The sequence below is a fragment of the Molothrus aeneus genome, chromosome 8, assembly GCF_037042795.1.
Source record: "Molothrus aeneus isolate 106 chromosome 8, BPBGC_Maene_1.0, whole genome shotgun sequence".
Classification (NCBI taxonomy): Eukaryota; Metazoa; Chordata; class Aves; order Passeriformes; family Icteridae; genus Molothrus; species Molothrus aeneus.
Window position 1 is genome coordinate 1,654,420 of NC_089653.1, and position 25,154 is coordinate 1,679,573.

The 25,154-nt window shown below is 45.1% G+C and overlaps 2 protein-coding genes across 2 annotated transcripts; both read left to right on the top strand.

Annotated features, from left to right (window-relative positions):
- The first annotated feature begins 177 nt into the window (after positions 1-177).
- LOC136559574 (nucleolar RNA helicase 2-like) lies at positions 178-11,526 on the top strand. The gene is made up of 15 exons (XM_066554879.1): positions 178-331; positions 830-1,096; positions 1,784-1,859; positions 2,567-2,745; positions 4,221-4,338; positions 5,199-5,384; positions 5,865-6,010; positions 6,717-6,866; positions 7,398-7,559; positions 8,286-8,405; positions 9,149-9,222; positions 9,408-9,567; positions 9,876-10,010; positions 10,386-10,430; positions 10,938-11,526. Exons 1-15 carry the CDS (start codon positions 227-229, stop codon positions 11,154-11,156), a joined length of 2,142 nt encoding a protein of 713 aa, XP_066410976.1. The 5' UTR covers positions 178-226; the 3' UTR covers positions 11,157-11,526.
- A 1,260-nt stretch (positions 11,527-12,786) lies between these two features.
- Positions 12,787-25,070, top strand: LOC136559233 (nucleolar RNA helicase 2-like). The gene is made up of 15 exons (XM_066554284.1): positions 12,787-13,179; positions 13,310-13,576; positions 14,643-14,718; positions 15,683-15,861; positions 17,279-17,396; positions 18,014-18,199; positions 18,903-19,048; positions 19,289-19,438; positions 20,290-20,451; positions 20,998-21,117; positions 21,591-21,664; positions 22,415-22,574; positions 23,149-23,283; positions 24,054-24,098; positions 24,556-25,070. Exons 1-15 carry the CDS (start codon positions 12,787-12,789, stop codon positions 24,721-24,723), a joined length of 2,379 nt encoding a protein of 792 aa, XP_066410381.1. The 3' UTR covers positions 24,724-25,070.
- The last annotated feature ends 84 nt before the right edge of the window (positions 25,071-25,154 follow it).

Below are 25,154 nucleotides of genomic sequence, written 5' to 3' on the forward strand. Positions count from 1 at the left end.
CGGGACTTGCAGTCCTCGCGTTGTCTCCCGTGGCACGCCGGGAGTTGTGGTCCTACGCCGACGGCCACAGGCGATTGGCTGTCGGACGGCGTGGCCCCGCCCCCACGCTGCCGGATCCGCCGTCCATTGGCTGGCGTGCGCCGGGGCCGCTCGGAGCGTGACGCGCGGCGGGCGCGCGGCTGGTGCGGAGCGCGGCGTGGCGGAGCGGCGGCGGCGGCGAGCGGAGATGCCCGAGGCCACCCGGTGCAGCAGCAGCAGCGGGGCCGAGTCGGGCTCCGACTGCTCCATGGACACCGAGGGGGTCCCGGAGAGCGGCCGCCGGCGGCACAAGGTACCAGGGAAGGGCTCCGGGTACGGCCTGGCCGCGCCCGCCCGCTGAGGCCGGCGCCCGGCGAGTCCGGCCTCGGGTGGCGGCCGCCCGCACCGCCGGTGGCGCGGGCCGGGCCAGGCGTGCGCGGCGCGGCCGCGGGGCGGCCCCGGCCGGGCGGCCACGTGCGCGGGCGGGCCGGGCCGAGGCCTCCTCGCCGCGTGTCGGGGCGGCCCCGCCGGACGCGCTGGGCCTGCCGGAGGCGGCCGGGAGCCCGGGACGCGCTTTGCCCGGCAGCCGGAGCGGGGCAGCGCCCCGAAAGCCAAGGCCCGGTTGTCTCGTGGTCGGTAACGTGTCTCCTGAGCGGCGGCGGCCGGCAGGGATCTGTTGCCTTGTGTCACCACCGCCCCCGTCAGTAACTAGAACGTGCACTTGAAGCTTTAACTGTTCTGCGCCCTCTTCTCTGTTCCGTGTCGCTTGGATCCACGAGCGTGTGTTTTCATTTGCTCTGTGCCTTGTCAGAAGGAGAAAAAGGAGAAGAAATCTAAACGCCGGGACAAGTTTCAGAGGGGAAAGACTCAGACAGATGACAGCGAGGAATCGGATGAGGAGCGTTATGCCCCGAAACCCAAGAAATCAAAGAGTGTCAGTAAACAGAACGGTCACACGAAAGAGGAGAGCCTGGAGAAATCGAGATTGTCCCTTAGCAGCAAATCCTCTCGCAGAAGCCGGCAGAGTAGTTCCAGTGAAACGTCAAGTGAGAGCGAAAGTGAGAGCGAGCAGGATCAGGTAAAGCTCATGGCTGGTTTTAGTTATAGTGATGTGTTGGGGCTTTTAACTCCTGCAATGTAACACGGCCAAATTTAGAAGGGTTATATTCCATTTCCTCCCCTTTCCTAATCAGTCGAAAGGGCTGTAAAATGTCAAGATTTAAAGTTCTTGAATTGTTCAATCTGCCAAGAATTTTCAAGAATTTTTAATTATGAAAGTGCTGAGGTGTTGGATCAGTGCATCGTGGTTTCCTCACTTCAGCAGCCTGGTGCTGTGGTGGCTGTTGCTGGACAGACAGATTGCACTGAGATACAGCTTTATTATGATTCAGCATCACGAGGTGTATGTGATTTTTGGGGTTGTCCTGCACAAAGCCAGGAGTTGGACTTTGATCCTTGTGGGTCCCTTCCAACTCATGATATTGTGTGATTCTAATTCACTGTTTGCAGTTTTGGTTTGAGTGGTTTGCATTTACTGTGCTGTTAGATATGAAACAGCTTTAACCTACAGATCACTTTTGCTAGCTTTGTCCAAATTTGAAATAGGATGTTAAAACAAAGAAGGCTCTTTAGCTGCAGCTGTGACACTGTCCCTGAAGAGTATGATACCAGTGCCTGTGCTGAATTTACTTGAATTACCTTGAATTTACTAAAAGTCATGAGGTGCTCATGTGGAATCTTACCTGAGTTATTGTTTACCTAACAGGAGTTGACTGGAGAACAGAAGGAGGGTGCTTTCTCCAATTTTTCTATTTCCAAAGAAACTGTCCAGCTTCTTCAAGGTAAGTTTCTTGGTAAGGTGTGACCATGGAATGTCAGTGATCTCTGTTGTGTTTTTATGCTCAAACCCCCTGGATCAATAAGCTTTGAGATGTGCTCTACTCATGCCTATACAAGCAAGGATGCTGTGCAGTAGACATTGATTGCCTGCTCTAAATACACCTTTGAACACACAATTTCCTGTTTGCAGTGTTGTCCAGTTCAGCCTTTGCAAAAATTTCTAAACAACATGAGCCAAGGGAAAAATAAAGATGTGTGAGAATTTTTCAATTAAAGGTTATTTTGGTGTGAATAAAGGAAAGCCTGTTATATTTAGTATCTGGTGTTTGTTTATATGTGAATTGGTACGAGTTAAGAACAGAAGGGGTTTTGAGGTGTGAATTATTTGAAAGGAAGAGGTTTTCACAGATAGCTAAGGAGTATTGCATAAATAAAGGCACAGTGCTGACAGTCTCTCATAAAGGCTGATAACTTCCTCTATCCTAGCTAGCACTGTGTCTGCTGGGGTGAAGTGGCAGAATAAAACCGACAGTCCCAGGGCACTCTTTGCAGATGACTCATGTGATCAAATAAATCAGTGGAGGTGATGATACACTCCTGACTTACTCTAGAGTTGATGGGAGTTCTTCTTGCAGTGATTTCCACTGAAGAGTCTAAAAGAACAGTTGTAAAATGACCATATTAAGGAAATCTCTTGAAATTGCCACAGCTCGAGGAGTGACGTACCTGTTCCCCGTGCAAGTGAAGACCTTCAACCCAGTGTACTCTGGCAAGGATGTCATTGCTCAAGCACGAACTGGAACAGGGAAGACATTCTCTTTTGCCATTCCCTTGATTGAAAAGCTTCAGGGAGACTCACAGGAAAGAAGAAGAGGCCGTCCACCAAAGGTAACAGTGCCTGCCTAGGATGGGGATTTGCTTTGTCTCACATCTAAATGATTCAGGTATTTCAGGTCTGTGCAGGGCTAAGCTAACCCACATTAAAGGTGATTTGAAAGCTGTGTCCACTGTATCCTGTGCTGCCTCCCAGCCTCTGATGAAGAACAAGCAGCACAACTGCTCTATCCACTTGTCAGTTCCTTTTTCTGCCACAGGGAGACCAAAACTACAGGTGTACAACGTGTTCCTGTATAATTTTGCTCAGTCACGTTACCAGTTCAGGGCTAGTGGCTCCTGGATGCTTCTTTTTCTCCTAAATTGCTAACAGATTAGTTACTAATTGTAACTTGACAGCTTGTTAAAAGCTGTCTACTCAAACATGTTTCTTTCTAAAACATGTAAACAGTGGGAGGTTTTAAAAATAGACCTAGTTTTCACTAGGAACACCACCAAATGTTGAAGCTTCTGCTCTAGAGAATGCAGATTTGTTATGAGCTGTGTTCATTCTGCTAAGAATACCATGTGTGGTTTTTCACTGAATTCTTATGATGCCTCCAAAAAAACGAGAGAGGCCAAAGCTGAGCTCATCCTCATTAATAATTTTTGTCAGTTTGTTTCATCTTGTCAGTCATCTCACAGATCACCTGAAATGCCTTCCAAAAGTAGCACTAGCAGGTTTGTGTGCATCTGCCCATCACATTGCTGGGGTGACTGAGAATGCTGTCTCTACATTTGGCACAGTCTTTTGGAGAAGGAAGGGAGACATAAGCCTGGCAAAAGATTCCAGACCTCACTTTACCATAAGGCACTGCTGCCTGCTCTTGGTAATGAGTTCTGGTGTTGGAGGAGGTACTGGGATAAGGATGTTAATGTTCTTTGTGAGGTGACTGATCCCAGGTTGGAGAGCAGTGCTTCAGGCACATTTTGAACACAGTTATTTCACCTGCCTGCAGGGAGGGCTGCATACTGCAAGGGAGGATGGCTCCCTGGGTGCCTCTGCAGGCTATGGATTAGCACAGCAGCTCTCAGGCTGAACTTATGTTTCCCTGAGCCCCAGGGAAGCTGAGAGACAGCTGACAGCTCTTCCTTGCACCTTCTCACAGGACTGTGAAGCAAAGCCCTTTTGTTACCCACGTCCTTCAGTCTTGTGTTCAAACAGCAAATGCACATGGAGAAGAAAACTTGTAGCTTGTCTGTTCAGGAGCCAAAGCTAAATAAGATTTAAGTCCCACCTATCCTGTTCAAAAAGAAGTTAGCCTGTCCTAAATGAGTGTATGTTGAAGAGTTTAATGGCAAGAGTCAAGTCTCACTACAAGAAACTAGAGCAGTGTGTTTCTCCAGCCTTAGCTTAGATAATTATTGTAAACAGATTTTTTTTTTTAATTTTACAAAGGGTCAGATCTAAATTCATGATCAGAAGTCTAATGGTTTCTTGGCAGAAGCCATGCTGAGAAATCATCAGTTTTGTCTTTTTTTCTCTGCAGGTTCTAGTTCTTTGTCCTACAAGAGAGCTGGCAAATCAGGTTGCCAAAGATTTCAAGGATATCACAAGGAAGCTGTCAGTAGGTTGTTTTTATGGAGGAACTCCCTATAATGGACAAAGTAAGTGACTCTTAGGACTAATAATTTAAGTATTGATTGACTGCCATATTTAAGAAGTGCAGTTGGGTCTTTGCAGACACACACAACTCAAGAGCTGGAGACTGTTCATGGGAAATTCAGCAGTTCAAAATGTATCTTCTTGGGGAGATAAATAGCTGTGGTTCTCAGTTTATGTTCTTGGTGTTACTTATCTACTCATATACCTTAAATTAAAGTGAAACAGAGTATGCTGTGCATATAACCTGTATCTGGGTTTAGGTTCCTGTAAACCCATTTTAGGTTCTTGTAAACCCATTAAAGAAGTTTAGTCTTACAGCTGTGACTGTGTTTTTTCATGTGATAAGGGATATGCAGAGGATTTGTAAAGTGGAGAAGAAATTGTTGTGATAGCATAATTTACTGCCTTGGTGATTGTAAACAAGGAATGAGAGTGAGCTCTTTCATTGTGATACATCTTGAGACATTAGGGATGATTTTTTTTTCTACTACAGAACCTCAGGAAGGAGTTGATTTCAGTAATTTGGATAGTTAAATAAATAATTTTTTCAAAAGTCTCCAGTTAAAGTAGATAGTTTGGGAAGAGCTTACTATTTCTAAAGAATAAAAGAAGCTCAGCATTGCTACTTTAAAGCACAGAGAGAGGGGAGGGTGGTAAATTCTTTTTTTTTGTCCTTCAGGAAGAGAAGTAGATTTCCTACCTTACATTTTTTCCAGATTTTCTCTTCCAGTTCATCATTTACTCTCACTTTTGTAAGGAGAGTACTTATGAATGGTTTAAGAAGCTGTTTTGTAATTACCATGAGTTAATTGCAGGGAGTGCTCCCTGGTTCACTGCTACCTCTGTGTTCCCTGTTTGCCAGTTGACCTCATGAGAAGTGGCATTGACATTTTGGTGGGGACACCTGGTCGGATCAAGGACCACCTGCAGAATGGCAAGCTGGACCTTACCAAGGTCAAACACGTTGTGCTGGATGAAGTTGATCAGATGCTGGACATGGGATTTGCTGAGCAAGTGGAAGACATTTTAAGAGTTGCATACAAGAAGGGTAATCTCAATATTTAAGCAAATAGTAAGAAATATTAGTAATAATTTAGTTGGCAAAAATTCAGGTATAAGGTGATTTTGTTTAGAAATGACTGAATATGAATGTATTGTGAATATGTGGGAGTCATTCACAGAACATGTGCAAAGCTTGAAGTCCAGGTCTGTAAATAAATGTCTTTGGCACCTATCTTTAAGTTGTGCTTGGACTTCTTCAAATTAAAAGGAATTAGCTTTTTGCCCTTTTCACTGCTTGAAAACAGACTGGAGTAACTTTTTCATAATCTTGAAATGATTTAGACTTTCTAGAATGTTTTTTACTCCAGGTGTTGGTAATGCATAAATTTAAAAAGCTCAATTCTCTTCTTTACGTTAGGTACTGATATTTATCCTCATTTTTAATCACCCATATAATCAACTTGTGTACATCTGTTAGGTGAAATATATGAGGTTTGTGAAACATTGTTTTGTGTTTTTTGTTAAGATTCTGAAGACAATCCCCAGACACTGCTGTTCTCTGCCACTTGCCCACACTGGGTGTATGATGTGGCTAAGAAATACATGAAGTCCAGATATGAACAGATTGACCTTATTGGGAAAAGAACTCAGAAGGCTGCCACAACAGTAGAAGTGAGTAAGCTCATGTGAAATGTTTTCAGGCTTTTTCCCTTTTCTTTTATGCTACAAAAGGTCACCTCTTCCTAAGGTGCATTATCACAGTGATGTGGGAAGTTGTTTTGAGATTTTTTTCCAAGCATAAGGCTTGTTACAGCTGGTCAAGTTGTTTTTAGGTTTAGGATCTGTCTTCTCACATTACAGGTAGAGGGAAGATTTTCTTGTCAGTTTTGTGGGTTTTCAGAAAAAAGCAGTACCTGAATTTATCCAAGCTGTAAGCAAAAAGCACACATGAACATCAGCCTGCTGCTTTAATTCTCCATGGACATCAGCTGCCTTCTGCTGTTCTGTATACAAGATTCTTTGTTTCAACCTTCCTGTAGTATCTCACCTCAGCAGCCCTTTGCTTGCTGTGCAGTAAATACCATAGCAAGGAATAGAATACATATATGGAATATAATACATATAATACATATATAATACATATATGCTCGAGGCCTGATTTTCTCTCACTGTAATTATTTTGCTGAACATTAGACTAATTGTGGTGAGCATAAATAAGAACCTTATGGATTTTGGATGTTCCAGGGTCGTGAGTTAGCACATTTTTCCCATTAGGGAACTGTGTAACTCTTTACTATTTCTGTATTTAACAGTTCCAAATGTATTTTAAAAGAATCTTAACTTTACAGAAGCTAATCACTGGAATTTCTTTCTGTAGCATTTGGCAATAGAGTGTCACTGGTCTCAGAGAGCTGCGGTTATTGGAGATGTCATCCAGGTCTACAGTGGCAGCCATGGGAGGACCATTGTCTTCTGTGAGACCAAAAAGGAGGCAAATGAACTGGCTCTGAATGCTTCAATCAAACAGGTATTTTATCAGGTGTATTAAGTAACAAAACCTGTCAGAGATGTATCAACCCCGTGTTGATACCAGACCCATGCTGAGTAAGTTTTAAAGAGAGAGTTTCGAAGTGCATAGGGCAGGCTTTTGTGTGTGGTCAGACAGGATTTCATTCTTTCTCGTGGACATGAAACAAAAATTGTAGATGACTGTTTTGAAACAGCCAAGCATTGCATAGAGTGTGTGGATGGCAAGTCAGGGCAGGGTTTTCATATGTCACAGTAATTAGATGTGAGCTGAGACACACATTGCAGTTCTGTTTTCCTGCCATTGTTAAAGGCCTTTGAGGTATATGAATAAGAATTACTGAGTACATATTGTGAGACACCTAAAATATACTTGGGTATATTTATATATTGCACTTGAGTAATTCAGTTCTTCTTCTTTACCTTGCCACTCAGTACCTATCAAACACCAAGATTTTGTACCCAAAACTGACCATAGAATGGAGCACTGTCTTGGATTTTGGTATGGTTCTAAAATAATACTGTTTTTCAGGATTGCCAGTCGTTGCATGGTGACATTCCTCAGAAGCAGAGAGAGATCACACTGAAGGGTTTTAGAAATGGTTCATTTAAAGTTCTGGTTGCAACCAATGTAGCTGCCCGTGGTTTAGATATCCCAGAAGTTGACCTGGTTGTACAGAGCTCACCACCAAAGGTAGGAGACTGTTATGTTGCATGTCTTGTAATAATCTGGTGTCTTGTTTCCAAGTGGTGTAATGCTATCAGCTGATGGTATTGATCACACAGAGTTCATCAGCTTTGTGCTTAAGGGAGAGAAACATCCAGATATGTAGAAGCAGTTTCTTCAAAGATTTTTTGGGAGTGTGTTAGTCCCTAGTATGTTTAAAGATTATTTCCTTAAAATGTCATCTTATGAGGCTGTTCAAAGCCTTCCTTGGAAGCTGGGTGTGGTGATTGCAAGGCTGGGAGCAGTGGGAGGAATGATTCTCTTGAATGGGGGTGAATGTGAGGGGTGGACCACAACCGTGAGAACATTGGTGCTGAAATTAAGAGGGTTTAAAAGAAACAATGTAATGTTTCAGTGAATAAGATATTAATACTTGCAAAAACGCTCCTGTGCATGTGCAGGAGGGAATGGGATTGTTGCAGAAGTACACACACTCCAAATGTGTGGAGATGCATAAAGCAAAGTTGATCCATGCTCATGGCTCTGGTTTTCAAGCCATGATTCCTAGATGGTTATTATGGAAAAGCCTGTTTGGTCAATACTAGTGAAACAACGTTTTGTGATTTAATTCTGTGATGCACTTACTGTGCATTGTTCAGGCTTAACTGTAATGGCTGCCACAAGGGATGTGGATGCAATGAATTGATGACATGCCAGTGAATTAGGTGACTCACAGGCCCTCTGTTTCTGAAGGATGTGGAGTCCTACATCCATCGCTCGGGGCGCACGGGCCGCGCTGGGCGCACCGGGATCTGTATCTGCTTTTACCAGCGCAAGGAGGAGTACCAGCTGAGACACGTGGAGCAGAAAGCGGTACAGTACAGCTTGCTTCTCACTCAAAACTCTCATTGCTTCAACTGCACATCATAAAGCACCCAAAGGAGCTTTGGGTACCTTGAGGAAGGTGGCTGCAGTGTCACTGTGCAGCAGGGAGAGCACTGCAGATTCTAACACCCACTGCTTTCAGCAAATGCCACTAAGGTTGTCCTTGTGGAAATGAGGAAAAACTCGCAGTATTTCTGTGTGGTGTTCACCCTGGGTATCATCTGATCAGTGATGTTCATATGTGCAGCTTTCCTGAGAGCTGTTACTTTCATTTTTGCACTTTGTTCAGTGTTCCATAGGCTAGTTTCCTCAACAATTAAGTATGTGGTTGTGATGATATGGTTTATTCCTGGCACATAAAGCAGTGTTACATTTAGACTAAGGCTCTGGAATTTGTACTTAAATCCAAATCTATTAGACTAAAAGTAGTAATTTAGAATTTGTAGGACTCTATTTTCCCCAGAAATGTACCCAAGTGGTTTCTGTTTTCAGTCTAAGATCACCGAGTCATTTAAACTGATCTGGTACATAAAAGCCTTCTAAGTGTTACTGTTTTCCTGTAATCTTAACCTTACAGTTTTCACTAGGAAAAATTGGACGTTAAAAAATGAAAATAAGAAGAAAAATTACAGAATTAAATGCTTGTTGTGTTGGAGTTCAGCACTGCTTCTTTAGAACTGAATTATTTATGGTCTGCAATTTTTATTTGTCTTTTGCCTTTCAAATTTCAGGGCATTACATTCAAGCGTGTTGGTGTTCCTACTGCAACAGACATAATAAAAGCTTCCAGCAAAGATGCCATGAGGTGTGTGTGGGACTCAAGCCCTGTTGTATCCTCCTGCCTTCTTCAGAAGGGCTGTTTGAATTATTCTTTACTGTCTCTTTGAACTTCCTGAGCACTGTTGAAATCTTAGACTACTGTGATTTTTTTCTATTCCAGAGCCTAATGGTGTATAAATTGTTCATATTTTTTTTGCTTTAACCACTTAGGTGCCTGGATTCTGTTCCTCAGACTGCTATTGAGTATTTCAGAGAATCTGCTCAGTTGCTAATAAAAGAGAAGGGACCAGTTAATGCTCTGGCTGCAGCCCTGGCCCATATTTCGGGTGCTACTTCCATTGAGCAGCGCTCACTGCTGAACTCGGATGTGGTAAGGAAGGGGCTATGCCTTAATGCTTCTCTTGGAACTGGAAAGAAGCAACACACCTCTGTGTTGTGTGAACAGAGAATTATTTATCTCCTGACCATTTTGTTTAAGAACTATATACTTAAACCACTAGGAACTACTGATGTTGTTAAAAGCAATAATATAGTGGCTGTGAGGATACTTGATGCCCTGTAACAGTACCTACTTGAAGATTTAATTACTAAACTGTAAATTGGCAAGTTTCTCCTGTCTGATATATGTGCTGAAGCTTATTCCTCTGCCTGAGTGGAACATGCCCCGTTTCTTTTCAGGGATTTGTTACAATGATCCTACGCTGCTCTGAAGAAATAAGCAACATGAGCTATGCCTGGCGGAGACTGCGAGAGGTGCTGGGTGATGACATTGATCGGAAGGTGAACAGGATGTGTTTCCTCAAGGGAAAAATGGTAACTTGCTGTTTGCTTTCTTTGATACTGGGCTCTTGTGATTGCAGCCTTTTCTTAGCAATCGTCAGGGGAGCTGTTTGGTCTTTTTCTCTGTTCCAGGCACTGTTGATGCTGGGGCTCAATCTGTTTTTTTAGTGCTTAGGGCTCTGCTGGCATGCTCAGGAGGTAGGATAATGCATGGCTGTGGGGATAGCAGAATAGGTATAAGGTATGAAGTGTGTTAACTCTGCCTTAATGACAAAACAGAAAAGCTTTTCTTAGGACAGTGAGTTCTAAAAGTGCCTGTCAGGTGTGGAATTGTGGGCTCTGTTGTTTTTAGTTGCAGTATCTTAAAATGCTTACTTTGTATGCATTAAAATGAGTCTTTCTTCTTAGGGTGTGTGCTTTGATGTTCCTGTGGCAGACCAAAAAGACATAGAGGTACGTTCATTGGAAATTCTGGGTGCAGCAGGCTGAAGGTGAAACTGGCTGGAGTGGATTAGACTGAAAACATGTAGCCATTATCCTGCCTTTCCTGGTGGCAAAAGGGATTGCTAGGAAGGGATTGGTGGAAGAACAGAACAAGCTCACAGTGTTTCTTTTCTAAGGCATTCCCCTGTGACCAAAAGTCTGTAACTTGAAACATTAGCACTGAGAAAAGTGGTGCTGGATTCATCTTTGTAGGTAGCAAGCTTTAATCCCCTTTTCTGTATTCCCTGCCTCCGGTTTTCACCCAGAATTCTCTCCACAGTAAAGTGAATTCATATTTTTGCTTGGTAGCCATTAGTATTACCATGCCAAAATTATTGATCCCTTCAGTTAGAAGCTTGAACCCCATACATCAGCTCATAATTTTAGCTTTTCACTTGAGCAGAATTAATAATTATTACATACCCTGTATTTGTATTCCTAGAATTTAACTTGCTGTGTCTGACTCCATTCCCACAGGCAAGGTGGGAAGATTCAAAACACTGGCGTTTGTGTGTGGCCACTGAATTACCAGAGCTGGTCGAGTCTGCACGAGGAGGAGGAGGAGGAGGAGGGAGTGGTGGAGGGAATGGCCGAAGCTTCTCCAGCTCCAGGAACGGTCGGCGTGGCGGCTCTGGTAGAAACAGGTTCAGAAGCAGAGGCCAGAAACGAAGTTTCAGCAGAGCCTTTGAACATTAACTTCCAACAATCCAGAAGTGAGAAAAAAATGGGACTGAAGTATTTTATATTACATTACACTAGGCTGTTTCTGTGTATTCGTACCATTGGAGAAAATACTTCATTAAGATATTTTTTTTTGTCAGTACTACTTTGCTCATAAACAAGGTTCTGGTCATTAAAAAAAAAAAGTACAAAGGAAAAAAACGCAAAAAACCTGCAAGAAAAAAATAATTGTTTCTTTTGTTTCTCATATTGCTCTTTGAATCTTTCCATAATATGTCTGTTGCGTTCAAAACTGTAGCCTGGTTCACTGTATAATACATAGATCTGAATTGCTGCTCAAACCTGTACATTTTCTGATAAAATTAAATATTATTTTACAACTTCATATTTTGTTGTCACGTATTTGAAGCAGTATTTTGCAGATGGAGATGTGGGGAGGATTGGGGAGCGTGGCAGCAGGAGAAAAGAAAACTTGAAAGAAAAAGAAATCCATTTGGTTTTCATTTTGTGGATTTGTAGTGAAGCTCTTCTTTCCCTAAAACTTAGTAGTTTTTAGTTTCTGGCCCAGATTATCATTCCTTATAAAATGGGGGTAGGAAATGCAGTTTCAAAAGCATGGGGGGGAAGCCCCCTGAGGAGCAGGAACTGTGAGGGAGACCCATAACCCTGTGAGAGTGTTGCAAAATGTGGAATATGTCAGGATTATCACATAGGTAAGGATGTTCTTCAGTGTAAGATCGTTGTATGTTTTCAAGCCTAATCAGTGGAACAAATAGCAGCAACCCTTACTCTAGGACATCCTGGAGCTAACAAGCTTTAAGGATAAAGTGAATCAGTATGTTTATGTATATCCATGTATACATTGTTGGGTTGGCAAAGTACTCAAGGTCCACATATCCTATGGGTGAACTATATTTTAATATTTAGTAACTAAAAATCAGGGCTATGGGTCAGACAGGCACCTTCCTAGGGGGTCAAGTCCCTTCTCCTGAGCACGTGGAGATGTTATCTGGGATTACTTGTATGGAAAGCACTAACCAACTCTTATGGAGGGGCTGTGCACGTTCCTAACCCTGAATTTCTGTGCACGAATGATGGTGGTGCCACACTTGTACAACGCCACCGAGCACCCGGGTTTGCGCAGCTCGGAAATCATTCGGGTCTCTCTCGAGTGTGTCATTATCGGCTTGTTGCACACCGGGGAACGAGCCCGGTTTGGTGGGCAACTAGGGGAGCCCTGGAGCGGTCCGTGAGGGGAGCTGTGTGGAGCAGAGCCCTGGAGCGGTCCGTGAGGGGAGCTGTGTGGAGCGGACCGTGAGGAGCGGTCCGTGAGGGGAGCTCTGTGGAGCGGGCCGTGAGGAGCGGTCCGTGAGGGGAGCTGTGTGGAGCAGAGTCCTGGAGCGGTCCGTGAGGGGAGCTGTGTGGAGCGGACCGTGAGGAGCGGTCCGTGAGTGGAGCCGTGTGGAGCAGAGCCCCGGAGCGGTCCGTGAGGGGAGCTGTGTGGAGCAGAGCCCTGGAGCGGTCCGTGAGGGGAGCTGTGTGGAGCGCGCCGTGAGGGAGCTCACGGTGGCAGAGGAGCTGACGGAAGGCCCGGGGGCGGCGCGGCGGAAGGGGCGGTGCGGGGCGGTGCGGGAGCGGCGGCCGCATGGGGGCCGTGTGGGGTCGGGCGGCGCGGCTCGGGCTCCCCGCGGCGCGGGCGGCGGCGGCGGCGGCGGCGGTCCCGGCCAGCGGCGGCGGGCGGCGGCTGGGCTGGCTGTGCGGCGCCGGGGCGGGCCCGCTGCTGCCGCTGCTGGCGGCGCTGCCCCGCGGGCCGGCCCGCCCGTCTCACTTCCTGCGCGCCGGGGCGGGGCGCGCGTCCTGGGGCCGCCGCGCCGAGACCGGTCCCGCCACTGGCAGTGGTAGCAGCGCTGCTGCCGCGCACCTGCCCGGGGAGCAGCCGGCAGCCATGCCCGCCGCCGAGCCCGAGCACAGCCCCGCCGAGCCCCAGGCGCCGGCCGCCGCGGAGTCGGTGCGGCGCGGCCGCCGGAGGAAGGTCAAGGTGGGAGCGCCACGTGCGGCCGCGGGTGCGGCCATTTTGTACGGGCTTGGGGGGCTTGAAGGCCGCTGGGGCGGGCAGCGGGGAGGAAGGGGCTCTCTCCCTCCGTGTGACCGCGGCTTTCCCGCTGCAGGAGGAGACGCCGGGGAAGAAGGTGAAGCAGCCGGTGAAGGCGAGGCGGCGCGGTAAGGCCGAGGCCGAGCAGGCGCAGCCCGAGGAGAGCGGGGTGGGGGATGACGACTTCGAGCCTCCCGTGCCCAAGAAGACGAAAACAGTCAAGGAGAAGAGGAACGACTTGGTAGGAGAGAGCGACGCGTCCCAGCAGGCGGTGAAATCTGCCGCCGCTGTGAGCAGCACCGTGACATCCCCGGCTGCCCGAGAGCAGGACAGCGACGCCGAGGTAGGGATGCTTTGCCGGCAGAGCCTTTGCCTTGGTTAATTAACGTTCTGCTAGAAATTAGTGGGCTGAGACTTGAGTTATGGGACTGTGGGAGCACGAAGCATCTGTCGTAGGCACATTGTGCCGCGGACATGCGCTTGTTCCTGGGCATGGAGGAATGCCGGGCATCCCGCCTCTCATCCCGCCTCTCGTCCTGCCCGGCATCCGGCTCGGTCCGGGGCGGGGAGTGAAGCTCCGTAGTGCACGCACCAACACGTGGGAGCTGCTTCCCACGTGCTTCCCCTTCCCGGTACATCCCGAGCGGGTGAATGTCCTGCAGGGAAGGCGGCTGGCCAGGGAGCAGTTTCCGTGTGTGCTGCTCTTCGTGTCACGCCTTGTTGGTGTCCCCCAGCACAAAGGTTTCTCTCTGCTGCACAGGCAGCCACGGTCCAGAAACGTGCTCTGCTTTGTGCTGTGATGGCTTTTTCTCTCTCTGATGGCAGCACCTAAGAAGAGGAATTGGCCAAGTATTCTGTAATGGTTATTATAACCACAGTTATGCTCATTAATTCATACTTCTCACACAAACGTGCAAGGGCCTTTCTGTGGGTAGTTTTGTGTCTAAGGTGGGACCATGAATCAAGAGACTGCTTTTTGTACCTCAGGTGTAACGATGTGACCTATTGGATCTCTGAAGTAAAAGCCAAATTTTGTGTTTTAAGTATTTACTCGTGTGTAAAGCACTTTGCGTGGTGTAACACATAGAGGGAAAATCCTGCTTTGCACAGTGAATTGTGACACCAGATGTGTTTTATTGTGAAAAACAGTTTTCTCATGGTTTCAGTGGACTTTAATTAAGATTTTGAACAAATAGTTTCTATTTCCTGACTTGCCAAGCATATATGGACAAGTGCCTACATCAAAAAGGTTTTCTTTTCCATTGAATAGAAAGGAGGTATCTGGTTAAATTGTGCTTGTAAAGCAAATGCACAGCTTTTATTGAGTGTCTCTGTAGGGTATGTTCTACCCTCATCTTGGAGGAATACTACTTTTTTTTCCTGTTTTTTGGTTTTCTTTATCATATTAGGAGCTGACAGAAGAAGCAAAAGAAGGCGCCTTCTCTAATTTCCCTCTCTCACAAAACACTATCAACCTTCTCACAGGTTAGTTCATTTCTGTAAATGTTTGGTCAGAATTGTGCTCTGTTACTTGCATAAGCCAATGGTAAATGTTCCTAAATTGTGTTACATTTGTATGGTAAGGATGGCATGAGCACTCACTGTGGATTCGGAGAATCTACTGTTGTTAGCAGAAAAAAAGTTTTCTGGTTTATTTAATTTCAGATGCCTCAATATGAGATGATTCTTCATGGAGTGGTTATTCCTAGATAGACATTCTAGAGACACATTTCTCATCAGCATCATTCTGTGTATCTTTACTTCTGTTCCTGAGTCTGCTGTCTACAATATTACTTCTTAGACAAGCCTAATGGAGTTTTGATTATGAAGAATATTTGCCTTGTGTGAACAGATTTTCAATTATTTAAACAGATTGTTTATTCTCACCGATAGTTTGGGGCATTTTCATCTCTCTTTGTGATTAGTTTTGTTGAAGTAATTGCTGTAGGGTTCTTGTCCCCTGTGTTGGGTAAATGTGCAATTCTTGTCTGTCAGAAAAAATTCTCCTTATTGCTTTCTGTTTTCCTGCTCTGAAGTTTCTTTTGGATGGCTTGTTTCACTTCCACTGTGCAAAATTTCTTTGAAGTTTTAGAATGTTTTGAAACAAGCTACATCACCTTCTTGCCTTCAAAACCCAGCTACCACAAAATCTTGACCAGTATCAGAAAATACTTGTTGGATTTTTTCCTTCCTCTCCTGTTACCTTAAACTGTACATCACAAAGAAGACAGTATTTCATCGTGGATGCTCCACACTCACTGTGTGGGTGGAACATCTTTTGATCTAGAGTAGGAATAAAACACAAAGAGATGTGGTTTTCTTCTAAATTGCAGTTTCTGTTGTGTGCAGGATTTGAGGTGGTGTGCCCTTCGTGTTTGGGCAATTTATGTATGAGGACTTCTGACTGTTATTTCACCTTTTAGTGAAACCTCTTTCAATTATCTTCCAGCTCGAGGTATAAAATACCTGTTCCCTGTGCAAGTGAAGACTTTCCAGCCCATATATGATGGCAAAGATGTCATTGCTCAAGCTCGAACAGGAACTGGGAAAACCCTTTCCTTTGCCCTTCCACTGATTGAAAAGCTCCAGAGTGTCTCCCAGGATGGGAGAAGAGGCCGTGCACCCAAGGTAACTCACACTGCAGGCTTTGCACCAACACCTTAGAGCATGGCAGGTTTTGAAAGTGATTTTACTCTTGCTTTGGGATTTTCTCTTGGGGACTTCTTTGTCCTTTACTGGTTTTTGTGATAGCGAATGCTTTGCTCAGATCAGAAGATAGAATGTGACAGAGTTGAGCAGCATCACAGTAATGACACACTCTGTGTTTGGGCAAACAGGGCACTGCAGCAGGAACTCCCAGGCTGCTGTCCTTGGGCACATACAGCCTGCAGCTTTGGGCTTCAGTCCCCTGCCTCTTCTGAAGGGCTCTTTGAGTCACCTGGATTGTCCCTGCACATACAGCCTGCAGCTTTGGGCTTCAGTCCCCTGCCTCTTCAGAGGGGCTCTTTGAGTCACCTGGATTGTCCCTGCACATACAGCCTGCAGCTTTGGGCTTCAGTCCCCTGCCTCTTCAGAGGGGCTCTTTGAGTCACCTGGATTGTCCCTGCACATACAGCCTGCAGCTTTGGGCTTCAGTCCCCTGCCTCTTCAGAGGGGCTCTTTGAGTCACCTGGATTGTCCCTGCACATACAGCCTGCAGCTTTGGGCTTCAGTCCCCTGCCTCTTCAGAGGGGCTCTTTGAGACACCTGAATTGTCCCTGTTGGCTGAGGTTGTTTCCCACTCTAAATTCCACGGTGATAACTGAAGGCTTTTGGGGTTTCCCCCCCCCCCCTCTCATATCTGGATCCTCAGGAGATGCAAGTGGAGTTTACCAGGGATGGAATTGGTAACCTGGTGTCAGTGATGAGATCCCTGTTCCCATGCATTGCAGTGCATGTATTTATCATTAGGCTGCAGAGCTGTATACACACTGCAGATTTGTTGCTTTATCTGTTTATTTTATTAACCATAAGGGCAATGTAAATTTAAAAATTTTACTGCCTGAAAGATTTTAAGAGATTAATTCAGCTCTTTGTGCTGCTGGTTCATTCTTAAATGTTCTGGGGAATGGTAGATACTGGAGGAAGGCAGGTTGGTGGAGAAAAGGAGGGATGTATGGCTGGAGTGCATCATGCTGTGTTTGTATCTTTTAAAATCTAACTACACCAGATTTAGTGACTGCTCTTACCCTTTAACACTGAGCTGCACCTTCATTGCCCTTGGTAATGTTGTTGCTGAAGTGTCTTTTATCTGACTTTAACATAAGAAATAAAATTACTGTTGTTCCAGTCCTGGTTATCTTGTAGCACTTTCCCTTGTTCCCTGTTGCTGGCTCTGAGGCTCCTTGTGGCAGGGAGTGTTAATGTTGCTGGGAAGCTGTGGGCACCTCTGCAGCAAGTGTAGAATGAAGATGGGAGTGCAGGCTGTTTGACATGAAGTAAACTCTTTTCTCCTACACCTTCTCCCAACACAGCTGCATTTTTGTCTGGTTTTCTCTCCCTTCAGGTGTTGGTTCTTGTTCCAACCAGGGAGCTGGCCATTCAGGTAGCCAAAGACTTCAAGAATTTCACAAAGAAGCTGTCAATTGCTTGTTTTTATGGAGGAGCTCCATACAAAGAACAGCGTAAGTAACTGCCAAGAGTTACTGATGGGTTGGAGCTGACTTTCTCCAAATGCCCTCCAGGAGTAAAAATGGCCTTTTTGCCCCCTCAGACTTTCAGTGGGGAACTCAGTTAGTGTGGCTTTCAGAGGAAGCACACAGCCTGGGTGAATTATTTTAGTTCCAGTAAATCTTTAGGGAAAAGAATGGCTGTGGTTCTGTGAAGTGTCTAGTCCTGTTAATTTCTTCTTTATTGTGTTTTTGTGTGGACACAGACCAGGACTAGGTGACAGTCCACAGAACGGGGAGAGCTGTGTATGTACCTGTGGCTCTGTGACAAAGTTTAGCTGGAAAACAGAAGTATTTCCATGTAGTAGAGCTCTGCAGGTTTCTAATGCCAAATGATTGTTGCTTGGGGATTGGTGTATTTCCTGTAACTTCAGTGAGCTTTGGCTGCTACTCCTGACAGAGCAGGAAGGACTGCAGTTAACTTCTGTGTCTGTTACTTTGGAGGTTGTGCTTTATTCTGATATTAAAGGGCAGCAGCTTTTTGCTTCTGAAGTGAGAAGTGTGCTGTTGCTGACTTTTTATCATGTTGTCTCTTAGCAGTCTGACACTGCCCCTGTTTCTCTGTCTTCCAGTTGATGTCCTTAAAAGTGGCATTGATATTCTGGTGGGAACTCCTGGCCGGATCAAAGACCACGTTCAGAACAGCAAGCTGGAACTTTCCAGTGTGAAGCACGTTGTTTTGGATGAGGTGGATCATATGTTGGACATGGGCTTTGCTGAACAAGTGGAAGAGATCTTGGGATCATCCTATAAGAAAGGTGAACTGAGACATCAGGGGAGGAATAGGGGCCAATGCAGAAAACGTAGTTATGCTGCTTTAGAAACTTCTGGTGCACCTCTAACTTGAATTCTCTGTGTGATGCTAGAAAAGGGGAAGGTAGAGTTGGAAAAGGTTCAAAGAGAGGTGACACAAGGCTGAAGGGGTGGAGTAGCATCTCTGAAGGAGTAGAGTGGAAAAAAAAAGGAAAAAAGCAGCAAACCCAACTCCCTATCCAGTGGAAAAAAAAAAGGAAAAAAGCAGCAAACCCAACTCCCTATCCTAGTGTTCCTTGTCCTAAGTGAGGGGACTTGGGCTGAGGCTTGGCGTTATGGTCTGTCTGTACACTTGTCACCACACAAAGCTGACAACAAGGGAATATTTGCTCTTTTCTGATGTAGTGGGTGTTCAGCAGAGCTGTCAGGTACCAGGTATGGTGCAGAAGGAGGTTATTTTAATGTGTGGAACTCCTTGCCACATTGCACTAGTGCCAGAATTTTTGAAAAGGCTTGAATTATTAGAAATAGAAATCACTATGGCTTTGAAAGCCATGAAAAGCTGATTGCTGGCAGTCTTCCTTCACATCCTGTACAGAGTTAGTGCACACAGAAACCTGTCAGTGTGAGAGCAGCTCTTGCTCTTTTGTCAGTGCCCAGGTGCCAGGGTCTGTTGAGATACCTGAAGTCGATGGCCTTTCCTTGCAGGCTCCGAGAACAACCCGCAGACGCTGCTCTTTTCTGCAACCTGTCCACGATGGGTTTATGATGTAGCAAAAAAGTACATGAGAGCTGAGTATGAACAGATTGACCTGGTTGGGAAGAAGACTCAAAGGACAGCCACAACTGTGGAGGTGAGTTCTGCTGCAGGTCCTGAGAGCAAGTGGCCTTGATAAAATGGGTTATGCATTGACTTTATAAATGGGTGTGTGGAATGACTTTGCACATGGTTGACACACAGATTTTGTAAGCAAAGCTTTCATGTGGGACCTGTCATTTGCAAGCTTAAAAAATTAAAATGCTGTTTTGTTCATTTTGTTTGCCCTGTGCATGGCTTAGGTTTAACATAGGTTTCTTGTTTCTTTCCCAAACAGCACTTGGCCATACAGTGCCGCTCATCTCAGAGGGCAGGAGTTCTTGGGGACATCATCCAGGTCTACAGTGGCACCCATGGGAGGACCATTGTCTTCTGTGAGACCAAAAAGGAAGCAAATGAGTTGGCTATGAATGCTTCTCTCAAACAGGTACTGGGGCTGAGTGGAGAGCAGTGGTTGGGATTGCCAGGGGTGGAATGCCCTGAAATAAATAGGGGGTTGCAGTGGTGTGGAGAAAATTGTTTCTATGTGTGGTTTTAAGAATTGTGAAAGCTGTTTCTAAAAATTCAGCTTTGAAGTTAAAACATCCTCTTGACAGAGATTATGAAATTAGTCCTCTAGCTTTAAAATAGTGCAGGACACGGATCAATAGGAAATACACAGCCTATGCTGAACAACCAGGAGATAGTAATAATTGTAAGAAACAGGAGCTGGTGTAGTGGACATGTCCCATCTAATATTAGTGTGTTGTTTGGATTCCCATCTCTTAATGGCATTTGGTCTTTGAACAGTCATTCAGGAAAATCCAACTGATATGGTAGAATGAAATGCCTTGTTGCCCTTGGAAGGTTTGCCAAGAGTTTGTTTGGAACACAGGTGATCTGTTGAGCAGGTCTCCTGTGCTTGCTTGAATTACTGCCCTTTTTCTGAATGTGAGAAGTGCTGCATATTTTTCAGAGAAAATCCCGTTTGATACTAAGTGCTGATTTATGGAGAGCAAACAGTGGTGGGAATACACTGTTTGCCTGGTATTAGAGAAATCTCATGTACCATCTCCATTCAAAACTTGCAGCAATAATTTCTGCCTGTTGGCCATGCTGCTTTCACAGTAAATCCCAGAGAAGGCTGCAGCAAAGTAGGATGCTTTCTATTCCTTTGCTATCAGCTATGTAATTATTTTCTGTTGCTCTGCATAGTGTTTTGGGGTTTGCAGTTAATCTTTAGATGCTGCAGCCTGGACTCCCATGAAATGTCATGTTAATGGCTTGTTTTACTGACAGGATGCCCAGTCCTTGCATGGTGACATTCCACAGAAACAGAGAGAAATCACATTAAAAGGCTTCAGAAATGGTGTGTTTGAAGTGCTGATTGCAACAAATGTAGCTGCCCGTGGTTTGGATATTCCTGAGGTTGACCTGGTTATACAGTGCTCACCACCAAAAGTAAGTCATTAGAGGAAACTAAAATTGGACTAACTTTTTTTGGTGCCAGAATGATGAAACAGAGAAATAACCCACCAGAAGTATGTTCTGTTCCAATTAATTTTTGAATTCATGGATTTTTTGTAAATGCCTGGCCTGAAATTTTGTAGTTACAGTTTTACAGTTTGAGCTTTGATTAAAGTCTTGGGTTTTGTTTACTCTGGAAACTCGTAAGGTGTGTTTTGACATTGTGAAACTTTCCTGAATTCTTTCTGAATGTTGCTGAGTTTCATTTAAAAATTCTAAAATGTTTCTGCTGCTTTTTTCATCTTTTGAAACTCCAATAGAGGTTTTTATTTAAAAAACTTGAAATGTTTGACAGCAGTGTTTGTTAAAGCTGAGCAGCCTACTTTGGGTAGGGGAGCACATGCAAACCTGAGTGATTTATGTGTAAGTTTGGGTATAAACACATAATGTATCACTCCTTAGGCTTCTGAATTTGAGTTTAGCTTGTGTTTAATGTGAAATGTCAGCAGTTTGAATAACACATTGCCCTGAATTTTGAAGGATGTGGATTCCTACATCCATCGCTCTGGGCGCACGGGCCGAGCGGGCCGGACCGGCATCTGCATTTGTTTGTTTCAGAGAAGAGAAGAAGATCTGCTGAAACAGGTCGAGCACAAAGCGGTGAGTTGTACCTCAGAGCTGGCTTAAGGAAATCAATCAGCTCCTAAAAGGACCCTGCCACCCTCAGACTTTGCAATCATGGGCTGCTGAGTGCAGAACAGGAGTCTCCAGTCCCATAAAAGGAGGAGGCCTAAAGTGCTGATATTTGGTGTTTGGAAATGTTTCTGTGTGGGCTGTTCTTGCATTGCCTGAGTTTTCCCATGCTGGCAGTCCCCTATGGATGGCAGCAGGCAGGCTGGACAGGAGTGCCTAAGGCAGACCATCCCTTGCATCACAGTCTGCATGTTCATTGGAGTAAAGTAGCTCCAGATAACAAAGCTGGCAACTTAAAAGCTTTATTTTAGCTTTAGAAATGACTTAGCAAAGAGTATGTTGATCTTGCAAACAGTAAGTAGAGACCTCAGTGATGGGATTTAGACAGGATTGAATTTGAGACTGCTGGAAATACCTTTAATTTCTTTTCTTGATTTCAGGGTATTACCTTTAGGCGTGTAGGCGTTCCCTCTGCTACAGATGTAATTAAAGCTTCAAGTAGTGATGCCAAAAAGTAAGTTTATTTGCCTGTTCTTAAAAAAGGTTTAGAGATGTTGTTTTAGATGCTTAGAGCTTAATGTACAGTTTTAAGGGGTCAGGCCTCTATGTGAGCATGGCTTTGCCTGTGTTGTAGTTGAAGTCAGCTGCTCTGTGTATAGACAACATAAGATGGTATCAGTAAATGTCTGTGTGCTGAACGCAGACCTTTTCATAGAACATAATGTTCTCTAAGTTTTTGAAAATATTAACCTTTGTTTATAAAATCAGAAATCAGTGACAGAAGAGGGAAATAGTGTCATGAGGGGAAACTGATTTTGTCTGCTCAGGTGACATGGTGGAAGCAGTGTGCAAAAAGCAATACTTGGTACAATGAGGAGTTACTCTGCAGTAGTGAGGGTGTTTTAGCCCTGGCTTGTGTTTCCTTGTATTATTTCTGAGGGTTGTGGCTTTTATTCCATGCAGCTCTGTTTACATTTGCTGCCCCTGTGGTGGAAATTGCCTTGAAGCAGGTTATTATAATTAGTGAGGATTTGACCAGTACAAAGCAATGATGGGCATGGTGTTAGGTTCACTGTGTCCTGAAAAATGATGGGGGGAGCTGTTGTACCAGAAATAGCATTACAGAAGAAGCTATTCTTAGTTTCCTATCTTTTTTTCCCCACTGTCCTTTTCATAAATAACTGATTTAGGGTATGTCTTGAACATGGCTGCACTTCACAATGGCTTTTTCTTATCTCTTTAAACCCATCTTGTAACTGTGTAGGTTGCTGGAGGCCGTTCCTCCCTCTGCAGTGGACTACTTCAGAAAATCAGCTGAAGAGCTGATAGATGAAAAGGGGGCAGTGGCTGCCCTGGCTGCAGCCCTGGCACACATTTCTGGGGCAGCTCACATCCAGCAGCGCTCCCTGCTCAACTCTACAGCTGTAAGTGACGATGCTCCCCTGGTGACAGGGATGGATGCATGAATTGCTTGTGTGGCATCTCCTTCCCAGGCTTTTTCAGCTGAGTTTCTGAATAGCTGTTACTCCCTAGGCTTCTGCTGTGTTGCTTGTTCCTTAGCTGAAATCAGCTCTTCCCAGGAGAAACTTGAAATCAGTACATTTTCTTGTGATGAAAATTGAAAGAATTTCTCCATAGACTGAAGTGACAGACGACTTTGATGCTCTAAGAGTGTTTAACTAATGACATTTTACAATCAATGACGTTTTACAAGCAAATAGATTGGTTCGTGCTATTGTAGTTTCCTCTTTATCAAGAATCTTGATAAGAATCTTCTACATTTGTCATATTGCAAGCATGGCATGCCATTGCCTGATCTCAAAGAGATCTTGACTGAAGGAAAGTACAGCTCTTCTGTTTTCTAATGCATTTAGGGAGAATGTGGCCCAGCTCATGGTGTGGTAACCCAGTTTTGCAAGAACTGTGGTTTGGGGGTTTTTTACCTGTTTTCTAGCAGCAAGTTTAGCCTTGTTTAACGTTTTTCTCTGTTTCCTGCAGGGCTTTGTGACCATGGTGCTGAAGTGCTCAATAGAGATGCGTAGCATGGGCTATGCCTGGCGGGGGCTGAAGGAGCAGCTCGGGGAGGAGGTTGATAACAAAGTGTCTGCAATGCGTTTCCTCAAGGGGAAGATGGTGAGATGGGCCAGCCCTGGGGATGGGGGGATGTGGGGCTTTGTGTGTGTTCACATGTGGCCAGTTTGTGCAGGGGTTGAGGCTGGAGTGCTGAACTACTGGTACAGAATGTTGCTACTGCACTATCCCTACTCAAACTCATTTCTCAGGAAGTGATAGCCTATCTTGGATATGCTGTTTATGCATATGCTATTGGAAAAAAAGGCTTGATATTAGTTGAGTGCTTTAAAACACTTACTAGAGACATTACTCCTAAATGATAATGCAGGAATTGCCTCCTAAAAAAAAGTATCAGAAATAAATATATGTCACAGACATGTTTTATGAAAAATCCTTTCCTTAGGATTTTTTCTCCTGAGAAGCTGAGAGGCCTCAGGAACAAAATGTAACCAATGGTTATCTGCTGCTGTGGAATGCAACAGGTGCATCTGGGATTGGGCTCATGTGGTTGTTTCTAATGAATGGCCAATCACAGCCCAGCTGCCTGGACTGTCTTGGTCAGTCACAAGCCTTTGTGATCATTCCTTTTCTATTCTGAGCTGGCCTTCTGATAAAATCCTTTCTTCTATTCTTTTAGTATAGTTTTAATATAATATACATCATAAAATAATAAATCAGGCCTTCTGAAACATGGAGTCAACATTCTGGTTTCTTCCCTCATCCTAAGACCCCTGCAAACACCATCACAATTATATATAGTGGGATTGGTTATTGAGGCCTTTATTCTTTCATTGTAAATTTGTGCCTTTTTGTTTGTTTGTTTGTTTTAGGGTGTGTGCTTTGATATCCCTGCTGATGAGCTGAGTAATATACAGGTATGTTTGTGTAGCTAGAGCTGGCTTTAAGACCTGGTGATTTGGAAATTGGCAACTGCTGTATAAGATTGAGTGTGGAGCAGTTAAGGAGGTTTGTGGTTTAATAAGGATTTTGCATAGGCAACAGAGTGATTAGAAAGAACACAGCATAATCATTAGAAAATACCTCTTCTCATTTCCCTTCCCATGATATTACCTGATTTCATTAAACAAAATTCTATGGTCTTTGGCTAGTCTGTGTTTTGGCCTCTCCAGTTTTCTGTCAACTTCATTCCCTCTTGCCTCTTGCGATTGTTTATCCTTTGTCACAGAGCTGTGAGTGTCTCCCAAGGGGGATCTAGTGGCCTGTTTTGGCAGGAGTGGGATTTGTCTGGAATGCCTTTGCATTCAGTGTTGCTTCTGATGCCTTGCACACCCCTGCAGCACCTAAAGCGTGGTTGCATTGCTGTGTTTTCAGGAGCAGTGGAGGGACACGCGGCGCTGGCAGCTGTCGGTGGCCAGCGAGCTGCCCGAGCTGGAGGAATATCCCCAGGAGGCGGCACGAGGCTTCTCCAGGTTCGGGAACAGCAGGCAAGGAGACTTCAAGAGAAACAGCTGGGTCAAGAATGGAAATCGGGGACTTTAACAGAGCTCTGCTACAGATAATGGGACTGAGCTGAATTTTATGAGGCAGTAAAAGCCTGTTAGACACTCCTTTTTGTCTTTCTTCCTTGATAAAGCAGCCTGGTTTTGAGCATGGCGAAAAATCACGTTTGCTGAAGTGACTGGGTGTATTGGGAGATTTTGCCCAGCAAAGTAGCTGCTGCCTGTGAGGGCATCTGTGACCCAGGGGGTGTGCCTGGAAACTCAGCCCTGCGAGGGAACAGAATTCACCCAAACACGGACAGTGACCGTGAGGCAAGGGAACTCCTTGCTTCTTCAGCAGCGCTGAAAAATCGGGTTCTGAAATAAATTTTTTTCAGAAAAATTGGGCATCGCGCCCTGAGCACGGTTTCTCGGGAGTGCCGGGGCTCGGTGTCCTTGGGGCGCTCCCTCACGGCGCCCTGAGGGGCGGGG